This window comes from Megalobrama amblycephala, linkage group LG14, assembly GCF_018812025.1.
Source record: "Megalobrama amblycephala isolate DHTTF-2021 linkage group LG14, ASM1881202v1, whole genome shotgun sequence".
Classification (NCBI taxonomy): Eukaryota; Metazoa; Chordata; class Actinopteri; order Cypriniformes; family Xenocyprididae; genus Megalobrama; species Megalobrama amblycephala.
The window spans coordinates 43112198-43132139 of record NC_063057.1 but is presented as its reverse complement, the minus strand read 5'-3'; the positions used below and the strand labels follow the sequence as shown (position 1 = coordinate 43132139).

Here is a 19942-nt window from a genome sequence, read left to right as displayed (position 1 = left end):
CCTGGTTTTTCCTCTTGGATCGAGGCAATAAGGCAAGGGGGCGAGACTGCTGCAGACTGCCCTAATGCCTCGTCCATGAGGGCAAACCAGGGCCAATTTGCTGCGGTCGCCTTGCCATCCTCTGTCCCTTGACCTGTGGCAGGACACTTACATTCCTAAACAGTGAAGATCAAAAAGTTGTGATGATGTACACTACTGTTCAAAAGTTTGGGGTCAGTACGATTTTAAATGCTTTTAAAAGAATTCTCTTCAGCTAACCATGGCTGCGCTTATTTGATTAAAAATACTACAAAATCAGTTAGTATTAAATATTATTACAGTGTAAATCAGCTGTTTTCTATGTGAATATACAATAAAGTGTAATTTATTCCTGTGATCAAAGCTGAATTTTCAGCATCACCAGTCTTCAGTGTCACATGATACATAATAATTACACACAGTACACCCACATATATTAGGCAAACTCAAACTTTTATTTTGTATCCGATTAATCGTGATTAATCGTTTGACAGCCCTAGTATATATACAAAATGGTCGACAGTAAGCAGTAGAGCATGAATGATGTGTGATTTCGAATCTCAAACCACCACATTTCAAATGAATGTATTTTTAGGTCTAATAAAGAATGAATTTTAGGTCTTGGTCTATTAAAGAGCAGAGCTGCATTTAAAACATACTGTTTGTGGAACAGGGTTAGGAAAGCAATAATCATTTGTCTTTTCCTAAAATTCACTTAAACTTACAATCGTTCTGGGTTTGTGCCAGTTCTGCTCATTTTTAGTACAGGTGTGAACTGGAGGAACACTATATATATATATATATATATATAAGCTACAGAAGCTTTGTATTTCAGATAAATGCTGTTCTTTTGAACTTTCTATTCATCAAGGACTCCTGAGCATATTAGAATGATTTCTGAAGGATCATGTGACACTGAAGACTGGAGTAATGATGCTGAAAATTCAGCTTTGCATCACTGGAATAAATTACTTTGTCAAATATATTTAAATAGTACACAGTTATTTTAAATTGTAATAATATTTCACAATATTACTGTTTTTTACTGTATTTTTAATTAAATAAATGTAGCCTTGGTGAGCAGACGAAACTTATTTTAAAAACATTAAAAATCTTAGTGGTTCCAAACTTTTGGATTGTACTGTATATATATATATATATATATATATATATATATATATGTACTAAACGTAATTTGCCAGATGTTTTATTACTTCACAGGATAATCAAAAATGTATGAAATCATTTTAAATAAGTGTGAAATAAATTAATGTAAGGTTTTCTTTGATTTACAGCTGTACAAATAATTAGCAGTGTAGTTTACACTTCAATTTTAAACATAGAAAAATACATTTCTACTAAATAAAAAGGTTATTTACCAAATGTTTTATTTCCATACAGGGTAATCAACAGTGAATTAAACCAATGTTAAACAATATAATGCAATGGTTTCTGGTTTCTTAATAAAGGGTCAAACATGACTTTTTTTTAAGACAGAATCTGACCTATTGCTCGTTTATTGATATTGTTCATTATATTCACCACTTTTATTTTGATCTGACATCGTGACGCCACAGCGCTGCGCCGCGCTCCAGTGTTTGTTGTGATTCGGCTGAAGAAAGGTTTGTGTTTTTAAGCATTTAAATCGATACAACACGTTCAGGAAATTCTTGTGGTTTTTAAAATTAATTCAACGTTATTGAAGGTAAAATTGCAATGCTTCATCTAACATTTATGAACGTTATTTTGTGTGAGGAAAGTGTATCCAGACACGAGTAACAGAAAAGGTGCGTCTCAATTCGCTCCCTATATACTCAATCAGTTTATCATAAACACGAGTTTGGTCTCGTAGTGAAGAGAGAAGTGGAGCTTTTGGAAAATCGAAATCAAATACTTTACTACTTATTATGCGAAAAACAGTACGTCAAAAGAGTATGTCCGAATTGCATTAATACTTCGCGAAGTAAATTCAAATGAATCACGGAGACCTGCTGGTAAAAACAGACAGTGTAAATGAAACTAGAACACAATTGTGTAAAACTTTTACAAACCAAATGTTAATGTTTTCATGAAAGTGCAATTTATTAAATATAATCTACAAATTATTGAATACTAAAGAGGCATAATAAATGCATAAATACTAAGTGTCTGTATATAATATGTTGTTAATTTGTAGTTTACTTTTGAGTGTTTTTTGCTAATCGGGTAATTTAAGGCCATTAACTCTCACTCTGACTGAACTAGAGCTGATTGAGACTCACGCAGAGATTTAGTGTGGATTTATTGTTCTTTCTGTTAATTATTCTCATCTTAAACATAAATTGTCCAAACACACAGAAAAACTCCTGGTGAAGCGACTGAGATCCACGTGACACTATTATAAAGATGGCATTAATTAAAGAGGAGAGTGAAGACATGAAGATTGAAGAAACATTCAGAGTGAAACAAGAAGATACTGAGACACAAACAGGTTGGTTTCATGCACAAAGCTAAATTGAATCATTTGACCCTCATAAAAATGTTCAACATATTAAATTGATATTTTTGAAATACTAATGCTGCCTTCAAGTGCATTCACTATTACAACATTTCACACAAATTTAGAAAAAATAATATGGAAGTAGCCTATACAACATTACATTTAAAGGTGCCATCGAATGGAAAATTGAATTCACCTTGGCATAGTTGAATAACAAGAGAAAAGATGTGCAACTTGCATTAATAATACTATTCCTTCATGTTTAAGCCTAGGTAAACTACACAGTATTCAAGTAAATCTAAAAAAATATAAAAGTGCAACTTGAGGACTTCTTTACCAACTGAACCTTCATAAAGGCAACTTGCATTAATATGGACTTTGAGGTATACACACATTCAAACAAATATAGTAAAACAAAAGTATGCTTGCATTAGTAGTGAATAGTATCACTTCAAATTAAATCAAGGTGCACTGATGCAGTGCACAGTATTTCAATACTGAAAAAATATTTAAGCAAATATAAAGTGCAACTTGGCTTTCAGAATTATCCTGTAGCATAGAAACAGACAGTAGTCACACATTTCAACATTATGTAGAAGCTACATAAAGGCATTTCAGGCATTACAACTTTTGAGCCAGGAAAACCAGACAATCCACAACAATTGGATTGAGTGCGGCCCTGTGACATGTTACAATGTTGCCACCAGTGCTGAATGCCCTTTCAGATGGAGCACTGGTGGCAGGGATACATAAATACTGAAATTTGCCTGATGGCATCTCCACCAGTTCAAAGGGTCTGCATCACTGTCAACCTCTGTGGTCTGCAAGTAGGTTCTCAGCTCCATTTTGATGGTTTCCTCCTCTGAGAGTGAGTGTCTCTACTGCAGCCCATGCTGCTGGTGCTCTGCTTTTTGAAAAAGCTGGACAAACTAGCTTTTTTTCCTCAGGAGGAAGAACAGGCCCTGTTGCAGCAACCCCTATGGGAGTGTCTTCCTTTTGATCCTTTAGTGCCTTTATTTCTTTGACTGCTCTGGATGTAATCTGCTCCACCATTGCTTTCTTTATGTAGGTGGTTCTGAATCGTGGATCAAGAAAAGACGCAATATCGAGCAGGTCATCTGTGACTGCATCTGAACATTTTTCGTTCAAGTAGGCTAGAATGTTTCTCTTCACATCCTTGGTCAGCTGAGTATCGTCCTCTTCCTCAGCCAGAATGGATGTGTTGAAGAGATGGAGTACTGGCTTGAGGTAGGAGATACTGACATATTGCTCTCCAGACAAGGCATCTGTGAAGTCTTGGAGTGGGCTCAACACCTTGTTTACAGCCTCCAGGACATCCACATATTGCCAACTGAGGACCAAGTGCCTTGATTTCCTATCAGCTGTTAGAACCTGACTTATGGCCCTCTCCTGCTCAAGTACTCTTTGTATCGTCGTGTGACGTGATCCCCACCTGGTAGGCATCTCAGTTGTGAGCACATGCTTTGGAAGAACCAGTTCATCCTGAGCAATGGCCAGGTCCCTCCTTTTCTTCCAAGAGTATGAGAAGGCAGACACAATTTTTTTGCAGACACCTACTGCGCGTTGTATGCGGTCATCTTTTACACCTCTCTCTGTAAAAACAACAAAGAATGATATTAGTTTGCTTATCCTAATGTTAATTACAACAGATTCATTAATCTATAGCCCTGAAATACTCTCAATTACAACCCAATAAACCCACATCACATGAAACAAGTTATAATCTCATATCATGACAAGTTAAGCATTGATGATGATAATAATAATAATAATAATAATAATTAATAAAGATAAAACAAATACATGTGTTATTAATGAAGTGTTTCACACAGACTGATTGATCTAAAATGCAAATTAATTCTCTGCCAGTAGGAGGTGCTTTAGGAGCGGCAGAAATAGAGGTTTCCCCGGCAACGGCTGTACACAAAGTAGTGCAGCGCTCATAAACGCTACTTTATCAGGAAAGATAAATAAAAAATTAAATGAAAATGACATTGAAACTTTTCTAAAGACAGTAAGTTCCCTTCAAAGATATATTCATATAAAATCAAGTTTTAACTTTGAAACGTGCAGTGCAGAGAGTGTTGATATTGTGAACCAATGTATGGGAAACACTGTAATATAATTTGACAGCTATCAATTAAAGTTTAATATTAATATAATAAGCAATTGCTTACCTATGGCTAGGTGAAGCCGGTGACCAAAGCACTGGAGTCTTGTCCAATTATTCAGCTCGATAGCTTTCTTGATGTTGGCTCCACTGTCTGTTGTTATGGCTACTAGCTTCTCCTCTGACAGCACCCAGAAATCAAGTGACTCTTGCAAGCCTGCTGCGAGTAATTCGCCGGTGTGATCATCAGGAAAGTAGCTTGTTTGCAGACAATGACTTCGCAACACCCAGTCGTCATTTATAAAATGTACCGTCAGGCTTAGGTATGGCTCCATGGTGCGACTAGACCAGATATCGGTCGTTGCTGAGAAGTGGGGGACGGTCACCAGGTCTAATTGTAGCTTGGCTCTGTGCTGTTGGTACAAGTTGGGGATTGCAGTTTGGCTGAAGTATTTTTGACCCGGTAAAACATATCTGGGATCCAGTGTCTTTATCATCGTCCTGAAGCCTTCTTTCTCGACAGTATTAAGCGGGACCATGTCTTTGGCTAGGTGAATAGTGATAGAGTTTGTAATCTTGATCCACCATTTGCTTTTCTTGTCATAGACAGTACCTCTAGAAAACACGTCTTCAAGTGACATCTGACCCGACTTTTCTTTTGCTTTTGCAGTGTTACCTGCTGATGTGGAGGATGTTGACCGTAGTTTCATGCATTCTTGATATTCCAAGGCAGGTTTGCGGCTAAGGTGGTGGAGCATATTGCTCTGGCGACAACTTTAACCCAACAACATTTGCAGAAAACCGTTGTTTGGTTGACGTCGGATTTTTTATAACCCAAGAACCTCCAAACAACAGATACGGCTCCTCTTTTTCATCATGTTCTACTAATTTTACAGCTTCAGTTTCGGTACTTTCAACGTCTGTTGTATTCATCTTCACCATCACGCTTAGTAACACATAAAGCTGTGAACAGTGCAACAGTTAAAAGCAACCCCTCTCAAACCCCTGTCGTGCCGTGCGTGTTCCGAGCGTTGTTTAAGCGAAATATACCGGTATTGTGGTATATTAAAAATTCACATGATATAAAAAATAAAAACCGGTATTCAGTACGAACCGGTATACCGCCCAGCACCATCTCAAACACCATTGTTTCCTCCTCCTTATATAAATCTCATTTGTTTAAAAGACCTCAGAAGAACAGGCGAATCTCAACATAACACCGACTGTTACGTAACAGTTGGGATCATTAATATGTACGCCTGTTCAAGGCATTACACAAGGGCAGCCAGTATTAACGTCTGGATGTGCACAGCTGAATCATCAGACTAGGTAAGCAAGCAAGAACAATAGCGAAAAATGGCAGATGGAGCAATAATAACTGACATGATCCATGATATCGTGATATTTTTAGTGATATTTTTAAATTGTCTTTCTAAATGTTTCGTTAGCATGTTGCTAATGTACTGTTAAATGTGGTTAAACTTACCATCGTTTATTACTGTATTCACAGAGACAAGAGCCGTCGCTATTTTCATTTTTAAACACTTGCAGTCTGTATAATTCATAAACACAACTTCATTCTTTATAAATCTCTCCAACAGTGTGTAATGTTAGCTTTAGCCACGGAGCACAGCCTCAAACTCATTCAGAATCAAATGTAAACATCCAAATAAATACTATACTTATGCGATTAGACATGTTGCATGACGAACAGCTGTGTGAACTTTATGCTGTTTAAGGCAGTCGCAAGCTCGGGGCGGGGAGTGCGATGATTTAAAGGGGAAGCAGCCTGAATCGGCACATATTTAATGATGTCCCAAAATAAGCAGTTAAAAAAATGAATTAAAAAAATCTATGGGGTATTTTGAGCTGAAACTTCACAGACACATTCAGGGGACACCTTAGACTTATATTAAATCTTTTGAAAAGACGTTCTACGGCACCTTTAACACATTTACTTTGATCTAAATTCAAAAGCAGATATTGAGTTTAATTTTATATGTCAACCATTCATTTATAACACTTACTGTTGCAAAATAAACAAAAACATTTATTTTTCATAAAGCAAATCTTGAGAGGTGAGTGATCAACCTTATTAGGACTGCCCTAAATATTCGACTAATCGTTAGTCGACTAGAAAAGCCACAGTCGACCAAAAGTTTTATTAGTCAGTTTGTCACAGAAAAAAAAAACATCTGGCAAAGTCAAGCAGCCTGTGAGGGACAGATCGTTAAGAGTGGGTCCTTGTAGTAATTACAGTATGTCGGGCAGGAAACATTCGCCTATCATCCATTGACCTCAAATATGGCTTATCACATATGTGTGTTAAGCACATCAGTCTACACACATTGTGTTAAATGCTGTAGGTAAATTCCCAAGTTGTTAATTTTTAAATTACACATTTTTATTTAATATTGATGATAAATTGTGTAAATTAGTGTTACGCATAATTTTTCTAGACATTCCTTCTAAGAGTATAGGTTGAACTAAGTATCATTTGCATCAGTGAAATAAAATGATAATGTCCCCTGGGGAAACTTATACAAGGAGAAAAGCAAAGGACATGATACTGAGCCCTGTGGCACTCCATACTTGGGTTTTTAGCAGTCAAAGTTGTAGCAGTCAGTTAGATAGGACTTAACCTATGCTAATGCTTGTCCACAAATGCCAGTATATATAATTCTTTAAATATCCAAGAAAATGGTTTGGCCTATGTTGTTGAAAGATTTAATAACACTTGGGGGGGAAAAATGGAGCTATGATCAGATGCCAAAAGCAGTTAATTTGCAACTTTAAGTACAGGTTTTGTGCTCAAATCCGGACAGATTTTTTTCTGCAAACTGAACATAGTTTAAAGAACACTTTTTCTAATATTATAGACACATAACACCTCTTTCAGTAGAAGGACTGCACAATTAATAGAATTTCTAATTGCGATTATGATTACTTACAATTTCGTAATCGTTAAAATGTGTGTGCGATTACACAAAAAAATCACTTTCTAATTATTCTGCATGCTTAATGGGACGTTCACACCAGACGTGACTTGTGCGCTATTTGCACGTAGTTGGACGCTTGAACATTTTGAATTTACTTGCGCATGAAATTCGCGTCATGGGAGGGGCTCTCCTTTAAATATGTGTACCTCAGACTCTTCCACTTCTTTCTGCACACTTCCTCTGAATAAACACAACTCATCAGCAGGAAAGTAGTTGTAAAATACGGCCAATAAGCTCAATTTGCCGGCTTTAGCTAGCTTGTAGTCTCAATATGTATATATGTATGTATGTATGTATGTATATATATATATATATATATATATATATATATATATATATATATATATATATATATAATCTCAAATTGAGTAAAGAGCTTACCAGATTGTCTGACCTCCTCACTCACTTTCTTCCAAGGAAGATCCTTTTTATTCCTGTTTCTGTAAAAGTACGAAGATGTATCATACAGCTCCAGGTATCCACATACAGCGACGATGATTTTGTCCTCCATTGTTGTTTCAGATTTCTGCCTCCTCTCGCTACGTCGTAATCACATCACTACTAGAGCAAGCTCCTCATTCGTTAATGCGACGCAAATATTCGCCAAAGTTTAGCTCAATTCGCACCACAGGATGTCTATCACGTCTTTGCATTGACTTAACATGTAAATCATTCGCGTCTGGTGTGAACGCACCATAAGAGGAGTGTTTAGAGCATGTTACGCCTGCCATTTTTAAAAAGCTGTGTACACAGCCTATATATTTACTTCACGAATTAACTCTACAAACGTGATAGATGGGCCTCAATATGCTGAGAAAATCTTTGAGCGGACAAAGCGAAACATGATTATGTATTTCTGATCAGCCAGCCACACTGAACATCAACCACACGGCAAAAGATGATACTTTTTCAAATACTGTCTACTTTTGTTGTTGTACAGTTCTAGCTAATAATGCATTAGACAGGACTGTTAAACTAATGAAAACGGAGAATGTGAGCGCTGTGTGCTCAGGCTTTGGACAAGCTGTTCTCAGTGCTGTCAAAATGTCTACCAAAATAAAAGTCACAACAAGCGCAGCTTACGTCACTTCAGAGTTCCTACTAGTGGTGCGAATGCAACTAGGAAAATGGCCCTAGGTGAACAATAGTTCTCGGGTAACCACCCTGGTGTCTAATTCCTAGAGTAACCCGGTGTGAATGCCCCTATTATTATACCTACCATGCATATGTTTGGTTTGTTTTTTTGTTTAAATAATAATAAAAAAAAAATGTATAGTTGACATTGTTTTCAGCTTGTTTTTTTTATTTTTATATAAAATTATGACAGTTACTTCAAAAATGGTATATGGTATTAACTTTATGGTATAAAGCTATTCAAAACACAATTCAATGTACATTGTGATTACCGTAATTAATAATTGCGGTAACACTTTACTTGAAGGGGTGTGCATAAGACTGACATGACACCTTCATAATCATGACATGACATGTCATGAATATGACGGAGGGTTTATGCATGTTTATGACAACTGTCATTAAGTGTCATTTGCTCAATTATGTCATTTTTAATGCAAAGATGACATTGTTTGAGATGTCTTTGTTACGACAACTTGACATAAACCAACACATCATAACCTGTCAGTGTCTTTGTCATGACAACTTATACATCATAACCTGTCAGTGTCTTTGTCATGACAACTTGACATTAGCAAAACATTATGGAGTCAAATTAATGCCTTAAAGTTTTGCACAAAAATAAAGTTTTGCAAAACACAAAAAAGAATTGAGCAATAAAAAAATGTTTTGCAAACAAAAATAAAGAATAGCAAAGGAAAAATAAAGTATTGAGCGGAAAAAAATAAGTTTTGCAAACAAAAATAATAAATTGCAAAATAAAATAAAGTAGTGCAAAAATAAAAATATAATCAATTACAAAAATCAATGACAGCTGTAATCCTATTTTATCTTTGCCACATATTTTTCATGCTCAAAACTACTAAATCATTTGCAACGCTCATTTTATTCTGCGTTTCAGTCAAGCGTGCGCTCACGATACCGCTTTTCTTTTGCGCTGCAAGTTTCTGCGCGGTTCTCTTTATGGCACTGCTTTGACGTGGGGGTGGAGTCAAGAAACGGGGGCACGCCCCCGCGAAACACGTCATCGGCAGGAGACGCAGATCGGAACAGAACAGATCAAGCATAGAGACAGAGCGCATTTATTATAATCTGAAATCCACCGGGGAAAAACAATCCAACCGTCTCCAGGCTGCCTTCTTGTCTTTTCTGACTCATTACAAAAACAGAACAATGCCTAAAAGCTGCTGTGTGACAAGGTGTACAGCTAACAAGCTAAAAAACCCAGAAATAAGTTTTTATAAGCTGTCGACCCCAAAAAACGAATGTTTAAGGACACAAAAGTGGATACAGGCAGTGAGACAGAGAGCAACGGGTCATATTACTATAAGAAATGCATTGGAGGGGTCGTAATCGGCGACAACATATGCTAAACAAACCAACAAAAACAAACCATTCATTATTTTTAACCATGTCAAAGAATTATTTCACCTGTCGCCGATACGCTTTCCTCCAATGCATTTCGCGGGGGCGTGCCCCCGTTTCTTGACTCCACCCCCACGTCAAAGCAGTGCCATAAAGAGAACCGCGCAGAAACTTGCAGCGCAAAAGAAAAGCGGTATCGTGAGCGCACGCTTGACTGAAACGCAGAATAAAATGAGCGTTGCAAATGATTTAGTAGTTTTGAGCATGAAAAATATGTGGCAAAGATAAAATAGGATTACAGCTGTCATTGATTTTTGTGATTGATTATATTTTTATTTTTGCACTACTTTATTTTATTTTGCAATTTATTATTTTTGTTTGCAAAACTTATTTTTTTCCGCTCAATACTTTATTTTTCCTTTGCTATTCTTTATTTTTGTTTGCAAAACATTTTTTTATTGCTCAATTCTTTTTTGTGTTTTGCAAAACTTTATTTTTGTGCAAAACTTTAAGGCATTAATTTGACTCCATAAAACATCATAACCTGTCATAAACATGACATAGCAGATTTATTATCAAACTTAAAAAACTATTTAGCTTTATGGGTTAACATTACATTACATTATTTTGGTAACACTTCAGTATAGGGAACACATATAAAAATGATTAACTATGACTTTTCCCTCAATAAACTCTTAATTTACTGCTTATTATAGTTAATTGTTAGGTTTAGGTATTGGGTAGGATTAAGAATGTAGAATAAGATCATGCAGAATAAGGCATTAATATGTGCTTTATAAGTACTAATAAATAGCCAATGTTTTGGCCATATAAATGCTAATAGTAATAAGCAACTAGTTAAAAGACTCTAAAATAAAGTGTTACCATTATTTTATAACAGTGTCATCTTTTTTACGAAATTTGAAATTCTCTATTATCTGAACTTCTGTTGGTGGAAACTTAAAAAAACAAAAACAAAAAAAAACATGAAATGAAAAATAGTCATGATGCTGTTATAAAATTATTTGTCAGAGTATTGTCACTTAATGACATTTTAATGACAAGTTCAATTTGTACCACTGTACTTGAGCTCAAGATACATATTTATGACACTTATAATGGCCTCATGACAGCCGATGTCAAAACCAACCACATGACAGTTTAATGTAATGTTAACACATAAAGCTAAATAATGTCAAGTTGTCATGACAAAGACACTGACAGGTTATGATGTATTGGTTTATGTCAAGTTGTCATAACTCGGACATCTCAAACAATGTCATCTTTGCATTAAAAATGACATAACTGAGCGAATGACACTTAATGACAGTTGTCATAAACATTCATAAAACCTCCTTCCTATTCATGACATGTGTCATGTCATGATTATGAAGGAGTCATGTCAGTCTTATGCACACCCCTTCAAGTAAAGTGTTACCATAATTGCAATTTCAGTTTCAAGGGAATAATCAAAAATTACGATTATTTTGTCATAATCATGCAGCCCTATTCAGTAGCTTAGTGCATATAGAATCTAGCATACATGTTGTTGGTTTTGATGCTTTGTTGATTTATGCCATTAAACTGGGGTTAACTTGTATTTTTCTCTTTTTACCCTAGATCCGATGGCACTGAAAGATGAGAGTGAAGTACTAGATGAAATGGAAAAGAAAGATCAGTATGAAAAACATGACTTCATAAGTGGAAAAAGATCAAGATCACAGACTGAGAATACTTCCTCTCAAAAAGGATCTCCAAAGACTGGAAATACACGTTATTTTACCTGCCAACAGTGTGGAAAGAGTTTCAATCAACACGGAAGTCTTACTGTCCACATAAGAATTCACACTGGAGAGAAGCCTTTCACATGCAAACACTGTGGAAGCGGTTTCAATCAACGTCGAAACCTTATAGTCCACATGAGAGTTCACAATGGAGAGAAGCCTTACACCTGCCAACAGTGTGGAAGGAGTTTCAGTCAGCTTGGAAACTTTAAAGTCCACATGAGAGTTCACAATGGAGAGAAGCCTTACACATGTCAACAGTGTGGAAAGAATTTCACTCAAAAAGGAAGCCTTAAAAAGCACATGAGCATTCACACCGGAGAAAAGCCGTACAATTGCCAGCAGTGTGGAAAGAGTTTTACTCAACAAGGAAGCTTTAACAGGCACATGAGAGTTCACACTGGAGAAAAACCTTACACATGCCCTCAGTGTGGAAAGAGTTTCAGTCAAAAAGGACATCTTAAAGACCACATAAGCATTCACATTGATACAAGCTCCTTCACCTGCCAACAGTGTGGAAAATGTTTTAACAGAAAAAACAACCTTGAAGTCCACATGAGCATTCACACTGAAAATAGCTCTTTCACCTGCCAACAGTGTGGAAAAAGTTTTAACAGAAAAAAATACCTTAATTCCCACGTGAAAATTCACTCCGGAGAGAAGCCTTACTTGTGCCCTCAATGTGGAATAAGCTTCAACCAAGTAGGAAACCTTAACAGGCACATGAGAATTCATACTGGGGAGAGCCCTTTCACTTGCAAACAGTGTGGAAAATGTTTCACTGGAAAAGGAAGCCTTGATAGGCACATAAGAATTCATACTGGAGAGAAGCCTTACACGTGCCCTCAATGTGGAAAGAGTTTTACACTTAAACCAACTCTTAATGTCCACATGAGAATTCACACCGGAGAGAAGCCTCACACCTGCAATCTGTGTGGAAAGAGTTTCACTGATAAAGGAAACCTCAAACTGCACATGAGAATTCACACTGGAGAGAGCTGTTTCACCTGCCAAAAATGTGGACAGAGTTTCACTCAAAAAGGAAACCTTAAAAAACACATGAGGATTCACACCAAAGAGAAGCCTTACACATGCAAACTGTGTGGAAAGAGCTTCACAGCAGCACTAAACCTAAAACGACATTTGCAAACTCATTCTGGAAAGAAACTGCAGAGTTCTGAATGTAGTAAGAGGTTTAGAAAAAGGAGAAATTTCAAAAATCACTCATCTATTCACTCTGGAGGCAGGCCATTTAATTGTGATCAGTGTAATAAAAGATTTCTTTTGCCTTTACACTTACAGATACACTTAAAAAGTCATGCAGATGTGAAACCACATTCTTGTTCTTTGTGTGGAAAGAGTTTCAAATGGCTCAGCAATTTAAAATGGCACCAGAAAATACTCATCTGTGTAAAATCGAGGCTGCATTCACACCGCAACTGAATTTGGACCAAATATGAACGTTCCTATTAAAGTGTGAGGATTAATTTGTGCTAGACAACAGAAGCACAAAGTTCTGACAAACTATTTACATTCACTGATAACTCAACACATTGCAGTCACATTGTGTGATTAAAGGATTAGTTCACTTTGAAATGAAAATTACCCCAAGCTTTACTCACCCTCAAGCAATCCTAGATGTATATGACTTTCTTCTTTCTGATGAACACAATCTGAGTTATATTAATAAATATCCTGATGCATCTGAACTTGATAATGGCAGTAATGCACTACCAAAAAAGTCTAAGCTGAAGAAAGTGTCTCCATCCATCATAAACGTGTACTTCACACAACTCCGGGGGGTTAATAAAGGCCTTCTGAAGTGAAGCAATGCGTTTGTATAAAAAAATATCCATATTTAACAAGTTATGAAGTAAAATATCTAGCTTCCACTAGACCACATTCTGCAAATTACGAAGAAAGTGTAAAACTCCAGCAAGTTAGAAAGCTTAGGCTACGTCCTACGCCTTCCCTATTCAACTTACGGAATTGACACAACGCCAGTTCGTTTTTTTCCGTAATTTTAATACGGAAGGCAGTCTGGCGGAAACTAGATATTTTGCATCATAACTTGTTAAATATGGATATTTTTTTTTTACTCAAACGCAATGCTTCATTTCAATGTATTTCTGTATTCAGATAAGCACTTTCATGAGTCCAGTTCTCAAAAGTGTTTATCTGAATACAGAAATAAAAAGTATCTTTGTCAGTATCGCATTTTTTCTTTCACTCTCACTCTTTGTGATGATGTAAAAGGTTTCCTGTGTTATAGTTTATTGACTAGTTATCTGTTGATTATTTGCAACAATATAATTGGAAACTGAACAAAAACATTTTTGTGCATTTATTGTTGGTGTAAAGAGAAAAATATTGTAACCGGTGGGTTTTAGCTATCTGGGGTTTATTGAATTTTGACCAGTGTTCATGCCCGAACATTTTGATTTAGGTCAAGTTTGTTTAATTTGTTTTAATTCTTATTTCTGGGTGTTGCCACCGTTGCACTATAAAGGCATGATAAAATGCATAAATGCAGCATGACCATCTGAGCAACTCCAAAGAGCCTGAACCTCTGAAGGAAATACATTTTTTGTTTGGTATGTTATAACAATAGGTTATAATGGGGCTGGATGATTAACCGAAATTCAGAATCTCTAACTGACATAATTTTCCCATGTCGGTCATTTTGGGTTTTTAATATTGTTAATACTTTCCGCTTAAAAACTCTACCCCCTGTTCAGTCAGCGGCATGGAAGCAACAGAGAGGCGAACTCAAACGGCAAGTCAAAACAGAGACGATTCAAAGTGCGATCACTTTCGCTTGCGTCCTTACGAAAGTTTAACAATTGTGTGTTTGAAGGCTTGCCAATTTGAATGTGATTTTAGATCATAATATGTGCTGATTTATCTGTTGTTATCTGATTTATCTTACAACGAGCAGAAATCTGTAAGAAATCTGTACGAACCATATCTAAAATAACTGCTGAAAGTGAGCTGTTATGTCGGAGCACTCTTTCATTAGGAGAAAATATCCCACCTTTAATAGTCAAGCATATTTACAATACAAACAAAACAATCATTCATAAATCGTAATGTTTAGTTAAGGTTTTGATTTTAGGTCTTATGGTCCAGCCATAGGTTCTAATCAATAAGCCCAAATACTTGAAGGGGCTGTATGTAAGAATGACAGCTAATGGTTGAAATGGGTACTGCAGTTCAAATTCAAAATATTGTTTGCCCTGCCCCCTCCTCCTCAGGATCGACGCTCTCTTGGGTTGCCAGTTTGAAGACACGCGACGGGAGTGACATTGGAAGGCGAAGTGACTTTCACACTGTAAAATAATTAGTTGATTTATTGATTTATGATGAGTTGATATCGCGTTTTAATATGCTTCCGTTTATAGAGATTTTGTAGATAGATGCTGAGGCTTTTTAGGTCAGGTAGAATCTGCAAGCTCTGACCCAGTTTGTTCACTGGCTTCCATGGCTGCAATTCGCTGCGTGTGTTTTTCCAATAGAATCTGTCTGCAAACTGCAAGAGGGGGGCGTAACTTGTTGAGGGGCGTAACTTGAAGTTGTCCAAATCACACAGAACCACACGAGATGTCACAATGAAATGTCGGCAAGATAAATCGCTACAGAATCGTACTACTTATAAATGGTTTAACATTATTTGTCTTACCGTGCCGTGGTCAGTATTGTCATATGTCGGCATGACATATTGCGATCTTCAAGCAGGAGATGGATGAAATATTCTGAAATGTGATGCCACCTGTTTCCTCCATAATTTATGCACTTTAGTTATTGACTGTGAAAAACACCGATCTTAAGCTGAACGATGACACTATTGTCTTTTTAATGCTGCATTAAAGGAGAATTGAATTTTGTTTGCATCGTTTAATAATTTAATATGGTCACTTGACTATAAAATCCAACACAATTATGTATTCAACCTGCCATTTTTCAATAATACACTGCGTTCCAAATTATTATGCAAGACACAAATCAGTTAGATTTCTGTACAATAAACGTTCAGATTTTAGTTTTTCTAAGAAAATGTTTGTTTGTTTATTTATCCATGTCTTTTTAGATAACTGGGATCAATCTCAGACAAAATAATTTGCCAGGTCTATGGAAACCCTACTTAGAGGTTGTTCCACATTATTAAGCAAGTCACAGTTCTCATGCAATATGGGGAGGAAGAAAGATCTTTCTGAAGATGAAAAGCATGAAATGGTGCAATGTTGTGCAAAAGGCATGAAAACAACTAATATTGTGTAAAACTGAATGGAGATTATCGAATTATCATAAGATTTGTGAGTGATTTAGAGCACAGCAGAACTCGGTCAGATAAAGGCTTATTGAGGAAAGTTCCTGTCAAAAAAAATGAATTGTATTAAAAGGGCAGCTATAAAAAAAGTCAGTGTTGAGCAGCAAACAGGTATTTGAAGCTGCTGGTGTCTCTGGAGTCTCGAGAAGCTCTCCATGCAGGCTGGCAGTTGTGCTTAAAGATGCATTTTAGACACCACTAACCAAACCTCACAAAGAGAAACATTTACAGTGGGTGTAGAAATACATGAAGACTCATTTTTAAATAGTTTTATTCACTGACTAATGCCGTACTACAATGGATGGTCTAAATGGATGGATTTCTGGATGGTTGGTGAATGGCCACCACATTCCAACAAGACTGAGGTCAGCAGGGAGCTGGTGGGTGATGATTTGGGCTGGAATACTGGGAAGTGAGATGGAGGGTATTAAAATGAATTTTGCAAGATATGTGGAGTTCATAACTGGCCATTTTCAGCTATGGTATAAAAAGGAGGATAGTGCATAGTACAATGCACTATTGTACAATGCACTATGCACTATCCCATGCTGCAAAAAAACACCACAGCAATAAAACTGAAAATGTATTTCTACACCCACTGTAAATGTTTCTCTTTGTGAGGTTTGGTTTGGAGTGGCTGAAATGCATCTTTAAGCACAACTGCCAGCCTGCATGGAGAGCTTCTTGAGACTCCAGAGACACCAGCAGCTTCAAATACCTGTTTGCTGTTCAACACTGGCTTTTTTTTATAGCTGCCCTTTTAATACAGTACATTTTTTTGATAGGAACTTTCCTTAATAAGCCTTTATCTGACCGAGTTCTGCCGTGCTCTAAATCACTCACAAATCTTATGATAATTCGATAATCTCCCTTCAGTTTCACACAATATTAGTTGTTTTCATGCCTTTTGCACAACATTGCACCATTTCATGCTTTTCATCTTCAGAAAGATCTTTCTTCCTCCCCATATTGCATGAGAACTGTGACTTGCTTAATAATGTGGAACAACCTCTAAGTAGGGTTTCCATAGATCTGGCAAATTATTTTGTCTGAGATTGACACCAGTTATCTAAAAAGACATGGATAAATAAACAAACAAACATTTTCTTAGAAAAACTAAAATCTGAATGTTTATTGTACTGAAATCTTACTGATATGTCAAGTGCATAATAATTTGGAACGCAGTGTATATATGAACGTCTATTAAGAAACTTTTATTCCTTATATAAAAAAAGGACATCTGAATCAATAACTTATTTCTTAAACTAAGCTTAAATGAACTGACATTAAGCTACTTTTGAGAAAGTATTTATGAATTTATTTGTCAACACAGATGCACACACATTCACGTTGGTCGCCGGTCTCTCTCCCTCAAAAAAAAAATAAAAAAATCCATTCCAAAAAGTTACAGCATTAGGTGTCATGAATTAACAATGAATATTAATGTTTTACCATAAAAAAGCACATAAAACATCAACCCAAATGTTTAAGACCAAATGTTTAAGTTAATTTCATTTTGACTTAATAATGAACAAATCACAGGCACAATGAGGTCTTCTTGTTGTCTTCTTGTTTAAGCCGTTTACTTCAACCTTAAAAACAAGAAACAACAACAAACAAACAAAACACTTTACAATAAGTTACAGCATTAGGTGTCAGGAGATCTTTCTTCTGACCGTTTACCTTATGTAAAAGATAAGGTCAAATTTGAATTTGAAATGTTTTTGTATAATGATTTATCTTATAGAACTAAAACACTTACTGGAAGACTACACAAAGGGTCACAGCACAAAGGCTGGAGCCATGTTGGAGGGATGTGGAGATCAATTATAAAAACATATTTTCCCTGTAGAAAGTAAAAAATTACACATTTTTAGTAAAATACTAAAAATTACACATTTTTCTTGGGGGAAAAAACATGTCAAACATACATACCTGCTTCTGTATCATTGCCTTGACAAGTCTCAAGCAAGCATTTCCCACCTATAATTATGCATAGATAGATTTGTCTCCAAAAATATCTTAACACAACACAAATAGGGTACTTAATACTCACCATAGAATCCATGTAGTTTATTTTTCCCAAGGAAATGAGATTCTCTTGTCAAGCATGTCTGACCATCTTTCACTATGATTTCATCCTTTGGTCTTCGATCATCCAGAACATAGTTTACCTACAGATCACATTTTTTAAACATGAAATCAAACTAATGAAATTAAAAAAGGTGCAATATGTAATATTTTACCGTAAAATATCCAAAAACCACTAGGCCATTGTTATATATTTTGTTCACTTGAGTACTTACAATATCCCAAATGTTTCTAACTATTTGTAAATCATGAGAAAATTGCAATTTAAACCAAGGCTCCGGGACGTGTGAGTCGCTGTCAATTGCATCATACCCGTGTTACCCTCGGTTTCCGGTTTTATTTTGTAGAAACCATGGAAACACTGCATTCCATTGCATTTAAAGGGATAAACTATTTATTTTACAGCTTAATTTGACCAAATACATTTTTATATATATAAATGCTAAACCAGGCTGAAGCTCAAATTATTTTAAAGTATTTATTTGAATTAACCCTTTAAGACCTGAAGGTTTTTTTAGAGTTTTTTTTTTTTTTTTTTCTGAGCGACAAACAGAAAAGTAAAGACTCATAACTCCAAAACTGTAGCAAGGAGAGTCAAAAGGTAGGTATCATTTGATAGAAAACATTTTAAATTTTAAGAAAATATAAATTACATTACATTTGGACATTTTCTTGCTGAGAAACAGCTGATAAATACAAAAAATATATATTTTTTTATTTTTTTGACATGGAATAACTCAGGAACACAATAAGATCGCTAAAAAAATATTTTTTGATGATACTCTCCTATATGTAAGCTGCATCTGGTTCAAATTTCGTGGTGATAGCATAAAGAATAGTTTGAAAAATTGTTGTTCATTTTTCCGCAGCCAGGTGGCGCCAACGGGCGGTAAACTCCGGTTTAGAGGTGCTTCTCAGCACTCGTTAGGAGTTTTTGAAAATGGTTAGATGCATTAAAAAGATGAGATTCTAAGCTTTAAAATGATGTCTATTTTGTGTGATTCAACGTTGGAAAACGAACATGGATGGGTCCGGGATCATTGGATACACGCTGCATCCCGGAGAGATGAGAGACATGTTTTTAGCCAAGTATGTTAAATCATTCCGTGAGTAATATCTTGTGATCAACGCAATATATTATATTGATTTTGGATTCATTTTAATCTTGGGAATCTGCTTTAAATATTGATGTGCCATTTTTTATGATCTGTGCATTGATGAAGTTATGAGCACGTGAAATATACATACTTGTATTCAGTTAGCGGCTGTGCTATTTTTGTTGTAAACGCATATTACTCAGACTCATTAGAGGGTGAAAACAACGCAACAGAAGCATGTTGGAGGCTTTATGTGAAAGTTTAAAGTCTCTGGTTTTGTATGCAAAAAGAATTTTTGTGCTACCTATATGGATTCAATTTTTATTGGCTTTTAAAGAGAGACACGCAAATGGGAGCGCCGACGAGAGGAGTTGAGAAGTTAATTTCCAGCGAATTTAGTAAAACCATGTCAGATTTAATAGCCATTTAAATACCTTTACTCAATTATCTGGACTACGAAACTTTGGGAGATTATTTTTGAAAGTCTGTTCTTTGAAATTAGCTTTAAAAAAAAAAA

The 19942-nt window shown here is 35.9% G+C and overlaps 1 protein-coding gene and 1 long non-coding RNA gene across 6 annotated transcripts in view; one reads left to right on the top strand and one right to left on the bottom strand.

Annotated features, from left to right (window-relative positions):
- LOC125245721 (gastrula zinc finger protein XlCGF57.1-like) overlaps positions 1–15919 on the top strand; it is an 85893-nt gene extending 69974 nt beyond the window's left edge. For 2 of the 5 annotated variants that reach the window (XM_048156437.1, XM_048156439.1), the window contains exon 3: positions 11747–15918. In XM_048156437.1, the coding sequence (XP_048012394.1) occupies positions 11747–13353 (1607 nt within the window). In that variant the 3' untranslated portion in view covers positions 13354–15918. Of the gene's footprint in view, positions 1–1584; positions 1641–1661; positions 1806–1857; positions 2013–2355; positions 2489–11746 lie in introns of those variants that run through there. The other 3 variants (XM_048156441.1, XM_048156440.1, XM_048156442.1) reach the window with 3 other exon arrangements.
- Positions 15920–17374: 1455 nt separating this feature from the next.
- LOC125245746 lies at positions 17375–18465 on the bottom strand. The gene is made up of 3 exons (XR_007179606.1): positions 18173–18465; positions 18000–18083; positions 17375–17829 (listed from the first exon to the last, which is right to left on the bottom strand). It is a non-coding gene; the product is annotated as an uncharacterized LOC125245746 (long non-coding RNA).
- Between the last annotated feature and the right edge of the window lie 1477 nt (positions 18466–19942).